The 22,697-nt window shown below is 37.2% G+C and overlaps 1 protein-coding gene across 5 annotated transcripts in view; it reads left to right on the plus strand.

Moving 5' to 3' along the window:
* LOC131040382 (probable pre-mRNA-splicing factor ATP-dependent RNA helicase DEAH9) overlaps window positions 1-22,697 on the plus strand; it is a 229,780-nt gene that overhangs the window by 139,460 nt on the left and 67,623 nt on the right. For all 5 annotated transcript variants that reach the window (XM_057973290.2, XM_057973287.2, XM_057973289.2 and 2 more), the window contains exons 11-14: window positions 15,550-15,596; window positions 15,716-15,799; window positions 15,991-16,044; window positions 16,994-17,094. In XM_057973290.2, coding sequence (XP_057829273.2) covers window positions 15,550-15,596; window positions 15,716-15,799; window positions 15,991-16,044; window positions 16,994-17,094 — 286 coding nt within the window. The remainder of the gene's footprint in view (window positions 1-15,549; window positions 15,597-15,715; window positions 15,800-15,990; window positions 16,045-16,993; window positions 17,095-22,697) is intronic.

A 22,697-nucleotide genomic window follows, 5' to 3' on the forward strand; every position in this document is an offset into this window, starting at 1 on the left:
CAAAGACCCAGAAATAATCTGCAATCAGAATATTTCTTTTGAAAATGAAGGGTCAAATCCATGGGCTCAAAAAACGAGGCATGTAAAACGATGCAACTAGAAAAATCTGACGACAACCCAGTTGAGCTCTCGAAAAATCCATCAAGAATCTGTTATCGGAAAAAAATTTCGAGTTGAAACGGAGGGTTAAAACCCTAGACAAATTTTAAGAAACCCTAGGCAGCCGTTAAAGCTCAAATAATTGCAGAATGTCATCGCGCAGGTAAAACGATAGACAGGGCACGAAAATCGCGGGATAAATCTCAATTTTTTTTGAAAAAATCGCGCGGGATGAGGGCAGAAAAACATGAAAAATGAAAAATGTGACCCTGTCGAAAAAAACGGCCCAGCAAACTCACGAATTCAGAAAAACCCTTGACGAAAACAAACGTGGGTAGGAAAAAAATTTCCAAGGCAGACCCACGATGTAGGAAAAATATTCAGAAATTTTTTGGATGCAATCTTCACTAAAAATTTTAGAATTATAAAATTGCTCCAAAAAATTTTAATCCTACTTTGATACCATGTTCAGGAAATGAACTGGTAAAAAAACTTCTATCTTCATCTCAGGAAAAAGATACAATATATAGAGGTTACAAAAAATACTGAAATCATTAATTATGTCACCTACTCTATCGACCTAATACTATAGACATATTAATTGTTGTATTGACCATTAACAATATAAGGAATTATTATCTTAACAATGAGATGTTCTGCCACAAAAATAACCTGCCCCATTTTCATTGAAGCTCTTCACTATATAGCATATAACCATATTCAATCAAGTACATGACATAATGAAAAGACTCAACAGGGAAGATTAAGTATCTCACTTTGGGAATGTATAAAGTCATCTATTATTCATAGATGAGGACAAACCTAGGTGGTGGATTATGCACCAACAAATTTGGTATTAGTACCCAATTTTGGTTCACAATTTTATGTTGTAAATTTTGGCTCTTTCAGAATGGATTTTGACGTTTCAAATTTTATTGAACAGAATTCGACATACTTTCATCCTAAGTCACAGGATATGGCGATTTTCATGGATGAGGTTCGAATTTAATCGAATTTCCTCTATAAAGCACTGCTATCCGCCTCTAAACACAACTCAGTTGGTCGTGGGTATTCTTTGTATATGCTTTGTATCTATTGGGTCACGGGTGTCTGCAACTGCTGGGTCGCCCTCGGATTTTTTTCAACAAGGGTCGCTATTCTGATAATTTATTAGAAGTATACATATATTTAAAAATAAACAAAATTATAGAAGGCGAATTTTATCCGAATTTTTTTTCGAATTTTTCCCTTGTCGAATTTCATCCGAATTTCATGGTTGTCAAATTCGAGCCTTGTGACTTAGCTTTCATCATGTTGTGCACACTATTCTTTCCAACACTATGATAATGGTTTTTTTTGAGCCAGGGTCGAAGTTATGCCTCCACCAAGGTTATGCTCTGGTTTTTCAGATTCCTGGTATTTTCTCTAAAAAAATTTCCTAGATTCTATTGCTAGTTTCATTAAATTAAAAAATTTGGCCCTTAGTTTGATTGACATTTATAAAAATCTGCCCAATCTAAAACAATATTTTGATATTGTAAATTAACATCCTAAAACTAGGTATGACTAATTTTAGCCAATTAACACTTCATTAACAGTTTATCCCATAAAACATAACTATACCTAATGGGTGATCTATGATTCTTGAACAAATATTGTTTCCTTCATAGTAAGTGAAGTAGCTTACTCAATATGTTTGACAGAAAAATTCTTTACATGCTATATAGAAGAGCATACCCAGAAAGATATATCTCTGCGTTTGTGAACCTTTTAAAATCCACTAAACACATCTCATATAAATTCAAAATTACCATATTGTATGTCTTCAACTATAGTAAAAATCCTTTATTTCAAGATCTGAAAGACATCAAGTGCCAATGGTTTGTAGCATCTTCTTTTTAAAAGCTAAACAGTGATCTCCTATGTAGGTAATCTTGGGAGCCTGATGTGATTAAGATTCTAGAAGCCATTCCTTGTTTAAGAAAGAGCTGTGATCTTTGATTCAAATGTTCTGTTGCAAATTGGAAATCCTTTTGGCTATTGGAATGCCTATCCATATTCTAGGAGAAATAGTATTTGTGATGTTCCTATAATTCTATTGTAGAGTGCCCCATAATGTGTAATGTCCCCACTTTGAAATAAAATTTAATAATAAATGATAATAATAAATTTAAAATATTAAATAAAATAATTAAGATGATGAAAAGTCAAAAGACATGAAAGGAAAAGTTGTGACTCACTCAACAATGAGATATAAAAGGGAGAAGAGAACCTCATTTGAGAGGGGGAATAATTTGGAAATGAGAAATGCAGATCTGATTTAAATAATAAGTGCAGATCTGATTATGAGAGGTTGTGTCTCTTTCAAAGGGCAAAAATAATGAAGAGTTGCACTCTTTCAAAGGGTGCTAATGGTGAAAGGGTGTGTCTCTTGCCAAAAGGTATACATGATGAAGAGGTGTGACCTCTCCCTCAGATTGAGAGATATAAAGGAAAGGAATCAAAAGCATCTAGTAAGATCACCATGGATCAGATCAGATCAGAACTGTTATTAAGTTACATGCAGTAACATCCTTGTTCTTGGTGGTATGTGTAGTATCCCCACTATTTTTTACTTTTTTTAAAGCAATATCACAACCACACCAATCACTCGTTAGGGTTAGAATAATGAAATCCAAACAACTAGAAGGAACCCTACACCTTCTGATCACCGAGAGCCCAGACTGGGAGGGTGAGAGCATACGGCAACAGGGGATCCTTAGTGATAATCTGCTGAATTGTTGAATACAATAACGGGCGACAAGTCAGCCCCTTCCGCTTATCCAGCGGGAAAGCAAGGAACTTGGTGGTAAACCAGCCAAGAGAATAATACTCCCAACACAAATCACTCTACCGCAATATTTCAGCGGGAGGACGGAACACACCAAACAAACTCAACTCGACCGCTTATGCAGCGGGAGGATCATTACAACAAATATCACTCAACTGCTTATGCAGCGGGAGGACTGAGTTACGAAATATCAAATGTAGGTGGCAAGCCAGACTCTTCCACTTTTCAGTGGGATATGAAGAATACAATCCAGAAACGGTTAGTAGTACTACTACTTAACCTTACAATAGAGAAGAAAGATAGAGTAGAAGTATAATGTTGAACACATGAGATAATTATCATCAAACCAACTCAACACCAACTTCCTAGAATTTGATATAAAAGATAGCAGGCTGGAAATGCATAACCAGCAACACATAAACTCACTAAATTGCTCATATCTCACTCAAATCTCCTTCAATTCACCCCAAATCACTCCCAAACTAACACTAGACAATAAGTGAGTAAGAACACACCAAAAAGGAGCTACCAAACACCTCAAAACACCTTGCACGCATCCCAATGCACTCCCCAAAACCCACGCCTAAGCTAGAAAATTTGATTTGCATTATAAAATCTAAAACTCCAAATAAGGGGTTGCAAACTTACAACATATATTGCCAATAGCATAGAAAAGGTTTGAGTCAGTACCCAGAATGACAAGTCGCTCAGGCAGGAAGGTATGATTGAAATCTTGCTTCAGCCACAGCAAACCAGCAACTCTAGAAAAAGTATTGAAATATGCACTGAAAATGTCACAAGAATACACCACTCAGCTAGGTACTATGTCTCAAGTACAAAACTGGCAATACTAGGGAGCCACACTCCGAAGCTTCAAGTTCATTCGCCAAACTGGCAGCATAACGATGCAATTTTTCAAGATGCCAAAATGAGGGCCCAAGGCTCATATTAATAACTTCATGCTACCCCAAATTCAAATGCAAATGGTGCCCAAACTTAACTCAAACTCCTTTCATTTAATTTCATGTCTTCACCCAACATGGCGCCCACTTCCCTTCTTCCTAGGCAAAGTTCGAACTTTACCTTTGGTGACAATTTTGCAACATAAAATAATATAACATGAGATGTTTTATCATCCCCAATCGCCACCAAAATAACGCCATTGACTTGGGAAAATAACAACATTGATATCAGATAATTATTTTTCCTTAAGTCATCCTTAATACACTTAATCAGTAAATACAAATATTTAAATATTAAACCTTAGGACAAGGAAATAATATTTAATTAAATCACTTATGACTCCAATACTGATTATCAACAAAACCAAGATGAAGCTGAGCAAAGAAGACCACTGAACTACTGCAGGATTAGGACCCTGTCCATTGCCAAAAATAGAAATGCTCCATACTGCCACTTACTAAAAATAGTAAATCATAAATTACTCCTCCGAAAAGCATGATTTTCGCACCCAGAGAAAGAGCTTGGAAAGCTCAGTAAGACAACATCATCCAAACAGCCAAACCCTAACTTACTAAAAATAATAAGTTCTTGCTTCACCAACGTTGGAAACCCTAATTCTCCATTCCACATAGCCTACGGGTCTCCGGAATAGGCCAATGGACCACTGAAAGCACATCATTGAGAAGGGGACATTACAGTATGCATGGGGATGTGTTTAATAAGTATGCTTAATATATGAAGCCCAATAATGTTGTTATGCATAATTAATAGTAATGCTAATATGGGCTGCAATATGTATGACAGTTATACTTAATTTCATATATATATTCATAATACATAAGAAATATATGTACTTATAGTCTAAATCATGTTATTACTTTCTGTATTTAAGAAGATGGGATTGAGATGTTCCAAAGAGGGGCAGCCTAAATCCAAGCAATAGGTTAAGTCCCAAGATAGGGTGGGGATCAACAACCCATAAGCCTTGAGGGTATAGACCCAAGATAGGTAAGGGCTTGGAGCTATCAACTTTGAGGGAACCTATTGTAGTTGGTCTCTAAACGCTTTGGTAACATATGTAAACCCTTCTCCCTTAAAACTGAAGTAGTAGCAGGGTTCGATATCTATATTAAGAACTATGAATAATGAACTTAATCAGCTAATGAGGAAAATAGACAAGCACTTGTTAATAACTTATTGAAGAAAATCTATCAATTTTAGTATATTTAAATAGATCAGGTAGGGGACATTACAAATGGTATCAAAGCCTTGATCCTGCCATCCTGCAGGGTAAACATGAATCAATAAAACATTCTAGTTGATAAGAAAGAATCTAACGATACATGTATTTGTGTGTATGCTCCGTGTTTGTATATATCCATGTGTATGCTCTGCGTTTGGTTCATGCCTGATATGTTTCCAACATTTTCATTCTTTGTGTGTTTCCAATACCATTTCATATTGGGAGTCATTTTGAACACTCCATGATCATTGCTTGAGGACAAGCAATCTTGGGTGGGGCGGGCTTTAATGTCCCCACTTTGAAATAAAATTTAATAATAAATGATAATAATAAAATTAAAATATTTAAAATTAAATTAAAATATAAAATAAAATAATTAAATATGATTAATTAAAAATTAGTTAAGTTAATGAAAAGTCAAAAGACATGAAAGGAAAACTTGTGACTTCCTCAACAATGAGATATAAAAGGGAGAAGATGTCATGTCCCCTCTTTAGTTTGTCTAGTAGAGACATGTGAGTTAGCCTATTATGGGGGTCTCGTAGGCTGGCAGTGGTGGATAGAGACTCACACAGGGTATTCAATATCTGGAGTTGGTGTTTCAAGCAGTTTGTGGGCCGTTGGGAGCAGTTCCTTGATTTTAGGGAGATTCCCTACTTTTTAGGAGGTTGTGGCAGTTTCCATATTTGAGGTTCCACGGGACCATACCATGGTTTCAGTTTCAGGAAGATTGGGTGTGTTTCTAGTTTCTAGGAGCATCCCTAGATTTTAGGGATGGGACTGCCAATTGGCCCATCTTGTCCGACATCAGTCACAGACAGGTGACAAAGTCAGATTCATGTTTGGTTGGTTATTTTGGGCTATTATTGGATCTATGGAAATATTTTAATATATTTAAATATTTCCTAAGTTAGCGATTAAATAAATTAAAATAAGGCTATGTATATAGCCATTTCGGAGTAATAAGGGGTTTTTGGCTTTATCTGGTTTGATATGCCTATGTGTTATAGCTCGTTGGAAAGGTCTTGAACTTTGCTACATGATTTTTACCTCCCGGAGTCTTTTTTGATGCTTGAAGCTATTTATTCGCAATAAAGTGATATTTTTCTATAGTTTGACGCCATAATTGGGAAAGTGTCACTTTAATTATAAAGTGCAAGCTTTATTATTCTTTAGGCTTCGACTTGCAAAGGGAATGGAGTTATAAGGAGATGAAAACCTAATTGATAGGATCTTTGATTAGTTTGAAACTTGCGAATTTGGGAATTGCTCTGGAAGAATGATTTTGGTCTGGGACGCAAACCCAAGGTCTGAGCTTGTTGGGACGTATCCCTTAGCAGGAGTTGACAGTGGATTTATCCAAGATTGCACAGAGATTGTCAGAGGTAGAAGACACATCTTCTTGGCCTGAAGATTCAACGTGCATATTGGGGGTTTCAACAGGGCGGCTGGTCTATTTCAGCTGGCACGTGATTTGCAGCAGCTTCGATGCCTCCTTTACAACCACGCCTTGTTTGTATGTTGGCTTGAAGGGTTGTATTTAGCTTATTTGGTCTTCTTTGTTCGTTGCCAGTAATATTCCTCCATCAGGCATCAATCCAGATTGAGAACAACTCCAAATAAGTGTATGGATTCTTGTTGAATACAAAACTAGGTTATTTGCCTGGTATGATTTGCAGTATTTTCAGATTGCTTAAGTGTTCTTACATATGAACATTGTTTATTGTTTTATTTCATAGTTGTTGCTATTTATCACATACTTTACTTATAACATCAAAACCCAAAAAGAAACAATCCCTTTTTGCAACTTCTGTCTATTCTATAAGATCACCGGAAAATTACAAAAATATAGTATGTTTAATTAAGAATTTACAGCAGCAACAGCAAAAGGATCCTTTTGGGATCTTTTGGAAGAGAACCTCATTTGAAAGGGGGAATAATTTGGAAATGAGAAGTGCAGATCTGATTATGAGAGGTTGTGTCCCTTTCATAATGAAGAGTTGCACTCTTTCAAAGGGTGCTAATGGTGAAAGGGTGTGTCTCTTGCCAAAGGGTATACATGATGAATAGGTGTGACCTCTCCCTCACATTGAGAGATATAAAGGAAAGGAATCAAAAGCATCTAGTAAGATCACCATGGATCAGATCAGATCAAAACTGTTATTAAGTTAGAGGCAGTAACATCCTTGTTCTTGGTGGTATGCATGGGGATGTGTTTAATAAGTAAGCTTAATATATGAAGCCCAATAATGCTGTTATGCAGAATTAATAGTAATGCTAATATGGACTGCAATATGTATGACAGTCATACTTAATTTCATATATATATTCATAACACATAAGAAATATATATACTTATAGTCTAAATCATATTATTACTTTCCGTATTTAAGAAGATGGGATTGAGATGTTCCGAAGAGGGGCAATCTAAATCCAAGCAATAGGTTAAGTCCCAAGATAGGGTGGGGATCAACGACCCATAAGCCTTGAGGGTATAGACCCAAGATAGGTAAAGGCTTGGATCTTTAAACTTTTAGGGAACCTATTGTAGTTGGTCTCTAAACGCTTTGGTAACATATATAAACCCTTTTCCCTCAAAACTGAAGTAGTAGCAGGGTTTGATATCTATATAATGAACTATGAATAATGAAATTAAACAGCTAATGAGGAAAATAGACAAGCACTTGTTAATAACTTAATGAACAAAATCTATCAATTTTAGTATATTTAAATAGATCAGGTAGGGGACATTACATAATGCCAATGGGAGGCCCCTTGGTTTGTGAAATGTCCTGATCTAAACATTTTCCATTTTTTTCAATTTCATAGTGGACAATGCATAAAACCTTGTTGCCTTTTGATCACCAAAATCCCAATGTGGGCAAGGTGAAAGCATACAGTGAAAGGTTTAGTATGAAACTATATTAAAATGTTTGTTGGTAGCAAGATACAAACTCAATATTTCAAGCTATTACAAATTCAGGAAGTAAATATATGCTTAATTTGGTGGCAAGCTTTCCAAATGAATTACAAACTAAAGCTCAAAATGAATGAAACCACTTTTGGCAGTAACTCTTTTTAGAACAATTACAAAAACTACAACTCACAGAGAACCACACAGAGTAACATTAGAAATATCAATGCTGGAAATTGAAAATGATTTACTGGTGTGGTGGTGGCATATCCTTCCAAACTTTAACTATCGAAATCAGCAATAGTTATTCTAATATTTATGGTGGTAAACCACAGAGAAAATTAGCATGTAAATATTATGTAGTGAACTGATACTAATTGTCAACTATATCAGAATTTGATTACCAAACAATAGAAATATTATGTCAAAAGTCTCTAGTCATATGGGGAGAGGGCCAGATTCCAAGTTTATGCAGCTTGCCCAAGTTTGTATGGCTGCCAAGGAAGGAAATAAATCATTAAATATTGAAGTAGCAGACCCTTGATATAATTTGCAGCACCATATGACAGCTCAAAAATATTAATAGATTGGCATCAACAAAGGTTGTGGTCCCCCTTAGAGCATATACTGGAACAATATTAGCATGTAGAATATAAAAATATTGCTTCAAATAAATTAACTGACCAAACTTGTCATAGAGTGGTCAAAGGGCCTTGTAACAATCGCTGAAAATCAACAATATTTTTTTTATATTAAAGATCATGCAGACAATACAAAAAATATTATGAGTAGAGTCAAATCAGTCCATTAGGACGACATCAAAACTAGATCAAGCTATCTCCCATCCATGTCATGGTATCATAGAGCTATAGATCATCTACAAAAGATACATATACTTGAATATACATATGAGCAGTAATAAAAGCAAGGTCTAAGTCAATCAAGGATCTCATCAAAGATCTCAGTCCAGGCCATCCAGCCCATAGCGCCATCCATCCATACCGGTTCCTTGCCATCCTGTACATGCTCCAGGTATGGGTGAGTAGGGCTGTAAATCACCCACTCTGGTCCCATGAAGTTACCTCATAAAGTTGTGTAGGGCTGTCTCAAAGGCAGATCTTTCCTCACTCTGTCTAGCCCAAGTAAACCCATGGGATACTTCCCATCTAAATATCCTGGTGGAGCCATCTCACATGAGGTTCTCGAATTTCCTCTTGGTCAATCTCATCACTACTGTAACCTGTGAGCAAACATCATGAAAGATGAGTCTCCTACGAGATTCAGTAAGCATCCTGCATCTATCATTAAACACATCATCATACCTACATTTCCATATAGCCCAAAGAGTTTAAGCTGAAAGAATAGACCAAAAGTAGTTAGAATCTTTCTTGAGGTAAGCAACAGAGCCAACAAGGATATCTGCAACATTGATATTTTTATTCACACAGAGACCAAAAAGGTGCCGCACTTATTTTGCAAACAGACAATCAAATAAGAGATGAGAGATAGTTTCAGGCAGTCTACAAAAGGTACAGATGTTGAAGTCTCCATCAGGCTTTTTAACAGGCAGTTTATGCATAAATGGTACGAATAGGATAAATGGTATGACCAGCCTTTAAAAATTAAGATAAAAGTCTTTAGAATGCTGCAATCAGTCATCTCGTCTTATACAACACCTTCAATGAGCTCAGCAAATTAGAATGACAACTTTTCTCTTTAATATAAACAACAAAAATAATGGTATGGCTGCCACCAATGAGGTGTACAATTGGAGTAGAATTTGGTATGGTTGGCAAAGGTATGATCAATAATAACATAAAGATTTGCCACTGAAATAACAAGCAAAATATTGTAGTCTCAAATCTCCACAAAGCTGGAATAAAATATAAAATTTGTAAATTCACTGAATAATTGGAAGCACCAAACTGGAATCTGGAAATCCTTCAATATTTTCTACACATAATTTGAAGTTGGAATTGAATGCCAAACTTCAGCACGTCAGTGATCCTTGAATGGAATCACTCTAATGGAGATGAGAATTTTCATCCCCAAATCCATCTTTGCAAATCACTAGTAATCTGTGGATGGAATTACTTCTGTGAATAGGAAATTTTTCATCTTTGAATCCATTTGTCAAAAGGGTTTTCATCCTTAGGAAAAGAGATGAACATATGTTCAATATCAAAAGAAATGAGGGTTTGGATTTCACAAATTGGTAACTTTTTCAATGCTCAACTCCTTATATATACACTTTGAGGGAATGTAATATTATATTCTTATACTTTTCCCTCCAAAACTTAATTTACAAAGTGTCTAGAAAGTCCTTTTTGAAATAACACTACTTTTGGACCCCATTCCTAGTAACACTTTTTGTCCCTATTTTTTAAACAACATTTTTTAATAAGAAAGCAAAGTTGTCTTTTATGAATATCACTTAAAAGTTTAAGTTAACTTTTTGGACAACTTAACTGATATCATTAACAGGAAATTGAATAGTGCAGTGTTCCACGGGCGTTGGGGACGGGGGGACCAAGGGCCAAAGTTTGGGGATGGCGGCAGGGGGGTGGTGGTGCTGATATAGTTATACATATACATATAGTACTTGAAAAACTAGTTTTGAAAAGATGTATGACAGTATAACAGTATAAGAATTAGATTTCAAATGAAACTATAGGAAATACCAAGATTAGTAAATAGTAATTGCTAAATAAAATTTGACAAATGAAATTGTCAAATTGGAGATTTCTATTATATCGAAAAAGGAAAACGAAAATATGAATATCTGATGCCATTGCAAAGTCTATAATAATAAAGATGATTACATGATTCATCATTACAATGAGTAGCCAAATACAAATACCTGTAGCAATAGCATTACAAAAGAGACTAGAGTCAAAGACAAAATGACAAAACTCAAAATGTAGCTAATGGAGGCCTCTAATCATCTGCGAACTCCTCCTCACTGGAACTGTTGGACTCCTGAAGATCAAGATCCCTCAAGCTCACACCAACTAGCCCTGCATTTGAAGTGGTAGGATCATCCTCATCAATCTGTGAAGGCTCCTTTGGCTCTACATCCCATCGTGTCGTTGGACTCTCCTTGTACACAAGTGTCTTGCGGTCCATTAGACGCAAAGCACTGTGTACAGCCACAAGCTTCTCTGCTCTCTTAGAGGTAACTCTGTTCCTCTTAAGAGAGTGGATGAAGCTATATGTAGACCAGTTCCTCTCAACAGCTGAAGAACTGGAAACCTGGGATAGCAGACGGATGGCTAGAGTGGTGGTCAAAGATTTCGGGTCATGACAATTCCACCACAAAAGTGGGTCCTCCTGTGCCATAGTGTCTATATCCAAATTTGCCGCATCTGAATAACCTCTAAGAGTGGCAAATCTTCCCCACTCAGTGTGAATTGTGTCGGCATCTCTGGAATCAAACATCTTGTCTACACACCTAAAGAAACCCGCCTTCACCTCTTCATCCTGAATCGGTGTCACTCTACTCGGTCTAGCCTTGTACCACTTAGGATTCAAGGCAAAGGCAGCCATATGCAAAGGAGTGTTCAACTTGTCCCATCTAGGCTGAATGATAAACCGGATTTGCTCATTGTAGAATGCTAGAGAGGGGTCCTTCACTCGCACAGCAACCCTCATCTAGTCAAGCATAGAGTCAATGCACTCATACACCTCTCCAAGGTTAGGTGCATCCCCATCCCCATATCTGATCACTTGGAATACTGGAGAAATGATGGAGACAATGTATTTCGCATCAGTCCAAAACACATCACTCTTCACTATCTCCTTCACCCTTCTCCCCTGCTCTGTCTTGGCCTCAGCCCACCTATTCCGCTCATTAGTCATAACCATGAGTTGCAATGCCTCTTGCAACTCAATCATTCTCTCCAAGAGAATGAAATAGTATGCATATCTAGTCTCAACTGGTTTCAAGAACTCCTTCTCGAAGGTCCTGAAGAGTGCATGTGAAGTGTGGTGGTTGCAGATAAACATCTGCACATCTCTCACATCGGTGACCACTCCTCTAATCCTATCAATCTTCCCCATGTCCTTGAGTGCATTGTTCATGGCATGCACACAACATGGGGTCCACCAAATGTGTCTATAGGCTGCCTCAATGAGTCTCCCTGCTACTCTACACACATGGGTTGCATCTGTCACTACTTGGACCACATTTTGTGGCCCAACCTCCTCAATAGCCTCCCTGAGGACCTAAAACTGGAAATCAGCATCTTTACGATGCCCTGTACAATCAACTGCTCTAAGGAAGTATGGGCCCTCTACACATGTGACCATGACGTTGATGAGTGGACAATGGCTAATGTTCGTCCACCCATCCATAACTATGCTGCACGTTGATGCCACCCAACATGCCTTCATCTTCTCCATCAAAATATTGATCTTGGAATAGTATCTATCCAAGATCGAGGTCCTCATTTTTGTCTCCCCTGGTGGCACATAAGATGGTCCTCCCTTTGCCACCATAGCCATCATCTCCCTATAATAAGGAGACCGTGTAACATGAAATGGAATGCCATTGGCAAAGAAGAACTTGCCAATGGATTCATCTATCTCATCTCTAAGCTGCACATTAAACATATCGGCAATGGGGTTGCTTTGTGGTGTCTGCAACCTACGTTTCCCAGCCCTGGCGGTAGTAGAAGTAGAAGTGGATGGAGATCCAAACATCATTCCTCCCGTCGACGAAGCATGAGAAGTATGTGGCGGATTCTGGTTGTGTTGAAGGGCTGGCCTAGCAGACAAAGTAGTAGGCATTGAAATATTTGTGTCATCTGGAACCCCCCAAAGCCTGTTAAACTCAATTTTGTACTGTATATTTTTAGCTTCCTCCAAAAACTTACAATGTTTCGCGCCTTTTCCTCTCCAAAACAGAAAGTGTGCATTCACCCTACTAATGCTACTAGACTATTCAATGTCACAAATGTTGCACTTCCACTTCCTTGTTCCCCCACTTGAATGTGATGTGCCTTATAATGATATTCTTGAAGCAAACTGTTTTAGAGGAGACTTAGGATCAAAATGACCCCTAGCATACGGTGCCAACAACTCTGAAGGGCAACCTGTACTAGCTGGTGCACTCGCCATAGAACTAGATTGGACTCCAGGATCAGCCCCATGGTCACCCCCCTCATTTTCAGGTTCATATTCTGAATCATTCTCACTATGAGAATGGATTTCCATCTCATCTTCACTCATGCCTTGGGAGCTCATTGTGAAATTGACACTGCATTTCACAAAATAAAAATAAAAATAAAATCAGCCTAGTTTAACAATATTTTTTTTTTCCTATTCATCTCAAAATGAGATGATTCATTCATCATTTTGCCCTCAAGATTCAACATCAAATCTCATTTTGAGATGAATAGGGAAAAAAAAAATCCAAAAATGACATGATTTTGCCCTCAAGATTCAACATCAAATCTCATTTTGAGATGATTCGTTCATCATTTTGCCCTCAAGATTCAACATCAAATCTCATTTTGAGATGAATAGGGAAAAAAAAAATCCAAAAATGACATAGAACAATGAAAATCAGAAAATAAAACCAAAAAAAAAACAAGAAAAAGTTGAAAAACCCTACCTTGTGCTTGAAAAATCTCTCCAAAATGCAGTAGAATCTTCTTCTTCCTCTTCTTCTTGCTTCTTCTAGCTCCTATCACACTTGCAATCACTTTTCTCACCCCATCACTCAGTCTTCTTCAAGTTTTTCCTCCTCTTCAGCTTGCTGGAAAAAAAATCAGTTTTTCAAAATGGGAGTGAAATCTGAAAAAAAACATGGTTTTGTGTTGTTTTGGGGGAAAGGGTGGGGCCCACGTCCAATTAGGGTTACCCCTTAACCCCCCAAAAAGTCACATTTTTATAAAAAACAACTTTTCTTTATTGCATTTGCCGTAGGGTGACGGGAGACGTCTGGGCGTCTCGTCGTCCCTCAAGAGACGGGGAGACGCCTCGACGTCTCTGGCGGCGATTGGGTGGCGGTGGCAGGATGGCGGGGGACGTCGCGTCCCCGTCCCCCCGTCCTGGAGATGTCCCCCTCAGGGAGACGTGGCCAAAAAGGGGGGGGACGTGTCCCCGTGGAACACTGAAATAATGAGAAATAAAATAATAGACTAAGGGTCTTTTGATTAACTTTGCTTGATAAAGGAGACATGACAATTTAAGTCCTCACTTGTCCATGCTTTTGAAAATGGTTTCAAAAACAGGTTTGGCAAGTCCAAGCTAATGTATGGCTTGAGTGGGTGTATTCAAAGGTCAATCCGCACACCAAGAAACATAGAACTTTATGAGTTGTTAGTAGTTCAGTAGTAGACCTCCATAGCATTTCGAGTGGAGGTCCTAGGTTTGATTCCAAGGTGGTCCATGCTTTTCAGTAATGAACTTACCAATCTAATCGATGTTGGGAAAGAATCCATGGGTCTGTGGTTATACCATTCAAACTTATAAGGGAATAAATGAATCCACTCTGTTCTTCACTTTATCATTAAATGTGTTGGTGTATCCTTTATATCAATTTCCTGTCCCGTGCTTTGATGAAACAGTGTTCTTTGTACTAAGAATCAGATATTCTGTGCATTATGTTTTGATTATTTGTTCATTTTATGGGGGTTTATCTGCAGAAACATCCCTTAATACAGCCTAGGGATTAAAGTCATCCTTTTATATGCATGCTGATGTTGTCATCACCCAAGATACGGGGTTCCTTGGGCATAGATATGGACACCCGCACTTGATTTGTCACTATCCTATGGGGTGATCTTCTGTGTCTACTAATGTATTTGAATTTACCATATTGATTCTGTATTGTAATAAATGTTGTATGGTTAACATTTTGAAGAATATACAGTGGTCATTCAATTATACTCACTAACATAGTTGTCACTTGGAGTTATTTGAATTTCTTCTAAATGTTGTCCACTTAGGGTAAATCACTTGATTAGTGTTAGAGGATGTTAACATCTCTGAATCCCTTGTTTCTTGTCCGCTTATTTGCAAACAACTTGGTTAGTGTTAGAGGCTGCCAGTGTGGTTTCCTTGAATGGCCTTGGATAGTGCTGGGAGTCTCTATATTGTGTTTTTTGACTCTATATTCTTGTAGATGTTTGCCTAATATGACAGTACAGAATCAACTCGGCTATATTTTCTATTTTATTTCCCCTTTGCACTTCCTCCAAACAGCTTTATTAACATACATCCAGGTATGCTTATGTTATCATATAAATGATACTCAATAACTCAATTCGCCAGGGTAGTGAGTTATTATGAGGGCCATATATCTTCATTGTCTATTCGTTATTGAATATTAAAATCTTAAATTGGAAGCTTTCTTTTGTGAAATCACAGGTCTGCAATTCCTATTCCCAGAACTGTAATGACAAATGAATCTTCATTTCCTATTCCCAGAACTGTGATTAAAAGTTGTTTCATATCTTTTCATAAATATCTGATAATGATTGAATTTTTGTGCAGGATTGTTTGTTTTACCTCTGTATGCTGGGCTTCCACGTTCAGAACAGGTGTGCGAACTTTATTTTGTATCTCAAGACACGATTTGCTACTGATGTCTAAACTTTAGCGGTTATAGAATATTGTAACCACAGATTCGTTGTGAATTAATAAACATCTTATCTTGTAGGAGCTTATTTTTGGGCCTGCACCCAGAGGAAAGAGGAAAGTGATTGTAGCTACAAATATTGCAGAGACATCAATTACCCTTGAGGTGAGATTCTGGCACACTAATGTTACTGGGTATATTTGATGCTTACCATTCATCATGCGGAGGCTTTGGTGTGCAGTAACGTAGTTTTTCCTGCAACTTTTAGTATTGATATTCTTTAGTTTCTTCAATTTATACTTACGCCATTCTTTAGGTTCAAGATCTAGTCTGTAATATTATTGGTGTGAATGCAGGGCATAGTCTACGTTGTTGATTGTGGCTTCTCAAAGCAACGATTTTATAATCCGGTAATATAATTGTTGTTGTAAAGCCTTTTTCCATATGATTCTGTTTGGGTCCAAGGGATAAAATAAGGTTTATTAGTTTTCAACCAGTAAATTATACATGAAATTTTCAAAGATCGGCTTACTGGTTTGTTTTCAGTTGTTTTTCACACTGTTTTTCTGTTAGCTTGAAAAGTTAATAAGCTGGATACAAAATTAGTCTCATGGATGAAAGAATGCAAGAGGAACAAAAATAATATCCTTATTTTTGATTGTCCAGACTCTAAAATAAACCATGCATAATATTTTGAATCTCAAGATATTGTGTATGCCCTTTTATTTGAAAAGTTAATAAGCTGGATATAAATTTAGTCTCCATGGATGAAAGAATGCAAGAGGAACAAAAAATAATTTTTGTCCACATATCACCTTATATTGGCTGTTGAGAAGTCTAAAATAAAACATGCATAATTCTGTTTATCTCAATAGATTGTCTATGCCCTTTTCTTAGCGGCATGCTATATACATCATGTGCATTAGGTCAAGAGAGAATGCAGACGGCCTCTCAACACTAAATAGAGAAAGCTTTTTTTGGAGGAGAGATTTTGCCTTTCCAAGATATGTATGGTCTTGGGGCCGAAGTTTCAAAGTTTTTTCTCCCTGTAATATTCAGAACAATTCCAAGCATAAGTGCCTTGGATGTCCTTAAGCATTCTTAAGTTCAGAAAAAAGGAGAAATTTATTTTTACAGAGCGTAACAAACATGGTGAATAAAATAGTATATACCTAACATGCGAAGTACTAGTAGAGAAAGCCACTAAATAATTTCTTATGATGAAGTGAGAAACCAGAGGAAAAGTGGCAAAATATAATGTTCTGCCTATCTGGCTCAAACTTACTAAAGAAAAAGAGTGATATTTTCTATCTTAATGTGAATTTATTTTTTCATTACTATTTTTTCTCTTATTTGCAGATAACTGATATTGAAAGCTTAGTTGTGGTACCTATATCTAAGGCCTCTGCACAGCAAAGAGCTGGGAGAGCTGGGAGAGTTCGGTCTGGAAAATGTTACAGGCATGTTTTTGGATTTTTTTTTTTTTGCATTGAAATCTACCTGTTACTGAAAATTTTCCATTTAGAGTGTTAGAATTTTTTATAATATTTGGGGTTTGCCCCAATGCACTAGTCGGGTGCTTGAATTATTCAAGTATGTGTAGACATGCAAACAAATAAATTAAATCACTTAATTGTGTTTTTCGCCTTCTCCTTGCTTTGTAATATCTACACTGACATAAAGCTTTTTTCATTTTGGTTACGTAGTTCTTTCAACTTCTTATTGCTTTGGACGTGTTTATTGCTAAGGAAAAGAATTTAAATATGTAACAAAAATGGACCAAAGTGCAGAAAGAAATTTATTTCATTCAAACTATTCCTGATAGTGGATAAACAAAATGAAATGTTCATTCAAAATTAGGTTACCTTATATGGCTTCCCAATGTCATTCAACTGATTACTGTGATTGTTAGAGGTGCAATCCATAAGCCACAGAAAGGATAAGTCTAAAGATAGTTCTAGAGAACAAACTAAATGTCATGCCCCTTTTCTCAAAATTAATTAAGGGGAACCTGAAAACCCATTCCTTTATTTCCTATGTGCTAAAGGGAATAATTAGGGAAATAACAATATAATAATGTTATAAGTTTGTCCAATTGAGATATCTTTTAAAACAGGACAACTTAAACATTAAAGTGAAATGTTTAATTGGGGGAGAGGTGGTCTTTTGTAAACCCTAGGATCTAATTTTGGATTTTTGGGAGTTGGATGCACAAGTGAGAAGAAAAACATAAAAAAGATTTTGAAAACAAGCAATTGATCATCCATCTTTATATTATAAAACCTTCTTTCTAGAACATTTAGTGTAACTCAATCCAAGGATAGAAACCCTCGAGGTTGAAAAGGGTTCAAGGATGAAAACCCTCTGGCTCTAGTGGGGTGATTCCGAATCAGGAATTATGTTGGAGCTTCAGAATTCAGATTAATCAAGCGTTTCAGCATAATTAATCTCTAGATAAGTTGAAAAGGATTCCAGGACGAAAACCATTTGGCTCTGGTAGGGTGATTCCAAATCAGGAATTATGTTGGAGCTTCAGAATTCAGATTAATCCAGCATTTTAAGCATATCTAAGAGCTAGTTTTGTATTGTTTAGTTTTTGTTTGCATTAGTTGTTGACCTACATCCTTGATCTATAAGTAATACATTTATTTTTATTTGATGGCACAATTTTAACTCCTCTTTCTAGCATTGTAATGTTTTAAAAACATCTTTGTGTTCAGCACATCAGCCAGGAAGGAATCGCTACTATTCTTTTGACATCAGCTACCTTTCTATCTTTATCACTGGAAATATTTGTGAATAATCTTTGGCATCGATTGAAGACTATTGCATGTTCCATTGTGATCCAATGGATTCCGAACTCAAATCATGACCTACCCCCATGACAAGACACATCCTTCTCATAAACAAAGGTTAAAAACCACGATTATTGCCAAGCTAGGATAACTAAACCCAAAACACCTAAGACGGAAAGCAAGAAGTGGGTGTCCCCATTTGCAATGGGGCAATGTGGGAAAACGTCACAACAGTCTCTAGCCTTGTTGATGGCTTCTTGCAAGGTATGTATTGAGAGCTTTAATCCAACCTTTCAAGGGATCTGTTAAGCCATGCATAAATAGTACCATGAGTCTCATTATTGAGATGGTTGTAACCAGCATTGCAAGTCTTTGAAAATCAGCCACATATGTGTCTACAAAACCCCACTGCTTCAGCTGCACCAATTCCTTGAAATGTAATTTTGGATCTTTCTTGTCAAACCTCTCAATCAACCTCTTTGTAAACTCTGCATAACATGTAATCTGATCATGATCCAAGGTGATCATTCCATGGTGCCACCACTCATGTGCAATGCCATCCAGATGTATTGGTGCATACTTAATGGCTACTTCCTCTAGCATAGGATTGAGCTGGAAATAAGTATCTAACTTCTGAATTCAAGCTTGAGCTGAAGATTTGGTAATGCCCCCTTTTGTAGATGCCCTATTATTTGCCCTAAAATCACAACTCTAAGCTCATTGAAAGCATAATCCATAAAATAGATCTTTCCTAGTAGGGTTAGGAACATTTTTTAGTCATATGATAAATTTATTAATAGAGTTCTGTTAATTCTGGTAACGTCAGTCGTACAACTTCAAAATTCCGATGCTTACTTGTTAACATATTAGTTTACACGTTAACAATAAACAATAAATAAATTGAATTTATTGTGGTGATTGCCACCGGTCACACCCCTTTATGTTATCGGGCTGGGGATATTATTTATGCCACCGGTTACACTCCTTAATGATAACGGGCTGGGTTAAACGATTTGTAATAAATCGCGATATGTTTGTTAACGTGTTGAGTGGTACGTAGGGAGAGATGTGTCTTCCCACGTGGGAAGGCTTATCTCTTCCCTACATACCCTCTCATTCACTTAGATATATAACACGCATACAATGGGGAGGAGGACAATACCGAAAATTTATAAGTGTTGTGCTTCCTTCATTCACACTACTGCAGTTTGAAGTAAATTCCAGACTATACCTTTCATCTGTTCTAGCCTCTTGATCACAGAATTTAATTAATCTTAATTTGGTATCAGAGCTAAGTTAAGGAAGATCAAATTAAATTCTGTAACGATCAGATAGACATTCACCCGGCTCTTAGTAGATCACATTCCTATAATCCTAATGGCAATCGGAGTTAGGTTTGAAGATCGACTAGATGGAGCATCAAATTTTGTATCCTGGAAATTCAGGATCATGCTTGTCTTGAAAGAAAATAAAATTGACTCCCATGTCAAAAGTGAAATTCTTGAACCCTCTGATGTTACGGAGAAAATTCAGTGGAGCAAGGACAGTGAGAAGGCTCTTAAGATAATTGTGGATTCAGTGAGAGACCATATTGTGCCAGTTATTTCTAAATATGAGACGGCCTTTCAGATGTTAAAAGCCCTTGCTGACATTTATGAAATCAACAACACTAGCAGGGCTCTCACCTTGAAGAATCAACTACACCATATAAAGATGAATAAAGGAGAGACAATTACATCCTATTTCTTGAGGATCACTGAGCTTAGGGATCAACTATCAACTATTGGACATCTAGTAGACAACAAAGAACTTTCTACGATGGCTCTAAATGGACTCCCTACCTCATGGGAATCGTTCATTCAAGGAATCAATGCTCGTTCTAAATTTCCTAAGTTTGATAGATAACCGATTGCATTCAAGAGGAATCTCGGCTTGTCACAAGAGGAATAAAACAAAACAATGGCAATGAGGACATTCAAGTTCTAAACTCAAATTCCCACAAGAAAGGAAAGAAGAACTTTAAGAGAAAAAGGGACAACGACTCAAATGGAAAGAGGTCTTCAAAGAAGAAGAGAGACATTTCTGAAGTACAATGTTTCAGATGCGACCAATATGGACACTATGCAATGAAGTGTCCAGACGAGATCAAACAACAGGCTTCAATAGTAGAAGTTAAGAAAGGGAGTGATTCCGAGAGACTAGTCTTCTACTCAACCCTCTCTAGTCAAGTCACCTCCAGTTCCAACACATGGGTGATTGACAGCGGAGCATCTCGGCACATCACTGGATTTCATGAGCACCTAGATACACTTGTGGAAAATTCAAATGAAGAAGTGACAATTGGTGATGACTCAAATTATCGAGTTATGGGAATAGAAACCTGCAATATCAACCTCAAGTCAGGCATATCTCTACAACTGATTGGAGTTCTATTTGTGCCTGGTATAAAGAGAAACCTTGTCTTAGTTTCTGCACTTTAAGATAAGGGATACAGATTAACCTTTATGGAAGGAAAGGTACTTGCTTGGCCAAAGAACTCCACCATCAAGAAAGCCCACACCATTGGAGTAAGACAAGGGAGCCTCTATAGACTTTGCACCACTCCACCTCAAGCCTTGATACATGAGACTCCAGATTCGAATGAACTTTGGCATAGAAGATTAGGGCACCTTCATTTCCATGCCCTACCTAAAATAGAGAAGCTGGTGACTGGCCTACCCAAGCTAAGTCACAGTTCTGAAGGAGCTTGCAAGGGGTGTGCCTTGGGAAAGAATACTAAAGGGTCCTTCAATTCTAGCAACAGTAAATCCAAAAATGTATTAGAATTAGTTCATTCTAATCTATGTAGACCCATGTCTGTACCCTCCTTAGGAGGATTTTTTTATTATGTAATATTTGTAGATGATTATTCTAGGAAGACCTGGCTATATTTTCTGAGGTACAAAGAGTTTGAAGAAATCCTTTCTAAATTTAAGGAATTCAAAGCTCTTGCTGGAAAACATGACAGGAAAGAAAATCATAACCTGAAGAACAAACAACGGGGGGGAATACACTTCTGATATGTTTAAAGATTATTGTATAAATGTTGGGATTAAGAGGGAGTTAATTGTACCTTATAACCCACAACAAAATGGGGTAGCTGAAAGAAAGAATAGGACTATAGTAGAAACTTCTAGGGCTATGTTGTTTGACCAAAATATAGAAACCTCATTTTGGGTTGAAGCATCTAGGACAGCTGTGTACATTCAAAATAGATGTCCTCATTCTCTTCTTGATAATAAAACCTTTGAAGAATCCTTTACTGGTAACAAACCTGACATAAGTCATCTTCAGATCTTTGGGGTTCCAGTCTATATTCATGTTCCCAAAGAAAAGAGATCAAAATTAGAACCTTCTGGAAAGAAAAAGGTATTTGTTGGGTACAGTGAAACCTCTAAGGCTTACAGAGTATACATACCTGGACAAAGGCAAATTGAACTAAGCAGAGATGTCATGTTTGAAGAAGACATAGCATTCAGGAGGTCCAAAAGCTCTAATGAATTAGAACACCAAGATCCTCCTACAAGCATGGGTGAGGATCCCACCCCTGAGATTCAGAGGGAGACCCCTGAAAATGCTGAGCATGAAGTTCAAGAATTACCTTTAGAAGAACGTTATCCCGAAACTAGGAAGAGACCACTTTGGGCTAAAAAGATGCTTCAAGAAGCTGAAAATTATGCTGCTCCAAAGGGGACCTTCAGAGAAAGTAAGAGACCTAACCTATTTTCCAATTATGTTGCCTTGATGAGTGAGACCCTTGATGCAGAACCTTCCTGTGTTGGAGATGCTCTCAAGCATCAAGTTTGGAAAGATGCTATGTCAGAAGAGTATCAGTCAATTCTAAAAAATGATGTCTGGGATATTGTGCTTAGGCCTAAAGGCAAATCTGTGGTATCTTCTAAATGGCTCTTCAAAATGAAACATCCAGCAGATGGCAGCATTGAGAAGAACAAAGCAAGGTTTGTTGCTAGAGGTTTCTCACAAAAAGAAGGTATTGACTATGAAGAGACATTCGCTCATGTTGCCAGATACACACCTGTCCGAGCAATTTTGGCTATTGCAGCATCTAAAGGATGGAAAGTCCATCAAATGGATGTTAAGATTGCTTTTCTGAATGGTAAGATTGAAGAAGTTTATTTGTAGCAACCTAAAGCTTTTTTAATTCATAAGGCTGAATCACATGTCTGCAGATTAAAGAAAGCCCTATATGGACTGAAACAGGCCCCCAG

This window comes from Cryptomeria japonica, chromosome 7, assembly GCF_030272615.1.
Source record: "Cryptomeria japonica chromosome 7, Sugi_1.0, whole genome shotgun sequence".
NCBI lineage: Eukaryota > Viridiplantae > Streptophyta > Pinopsida > Cupressales > Cupressaceae > Cryptomeria > Cryptomeria japonica.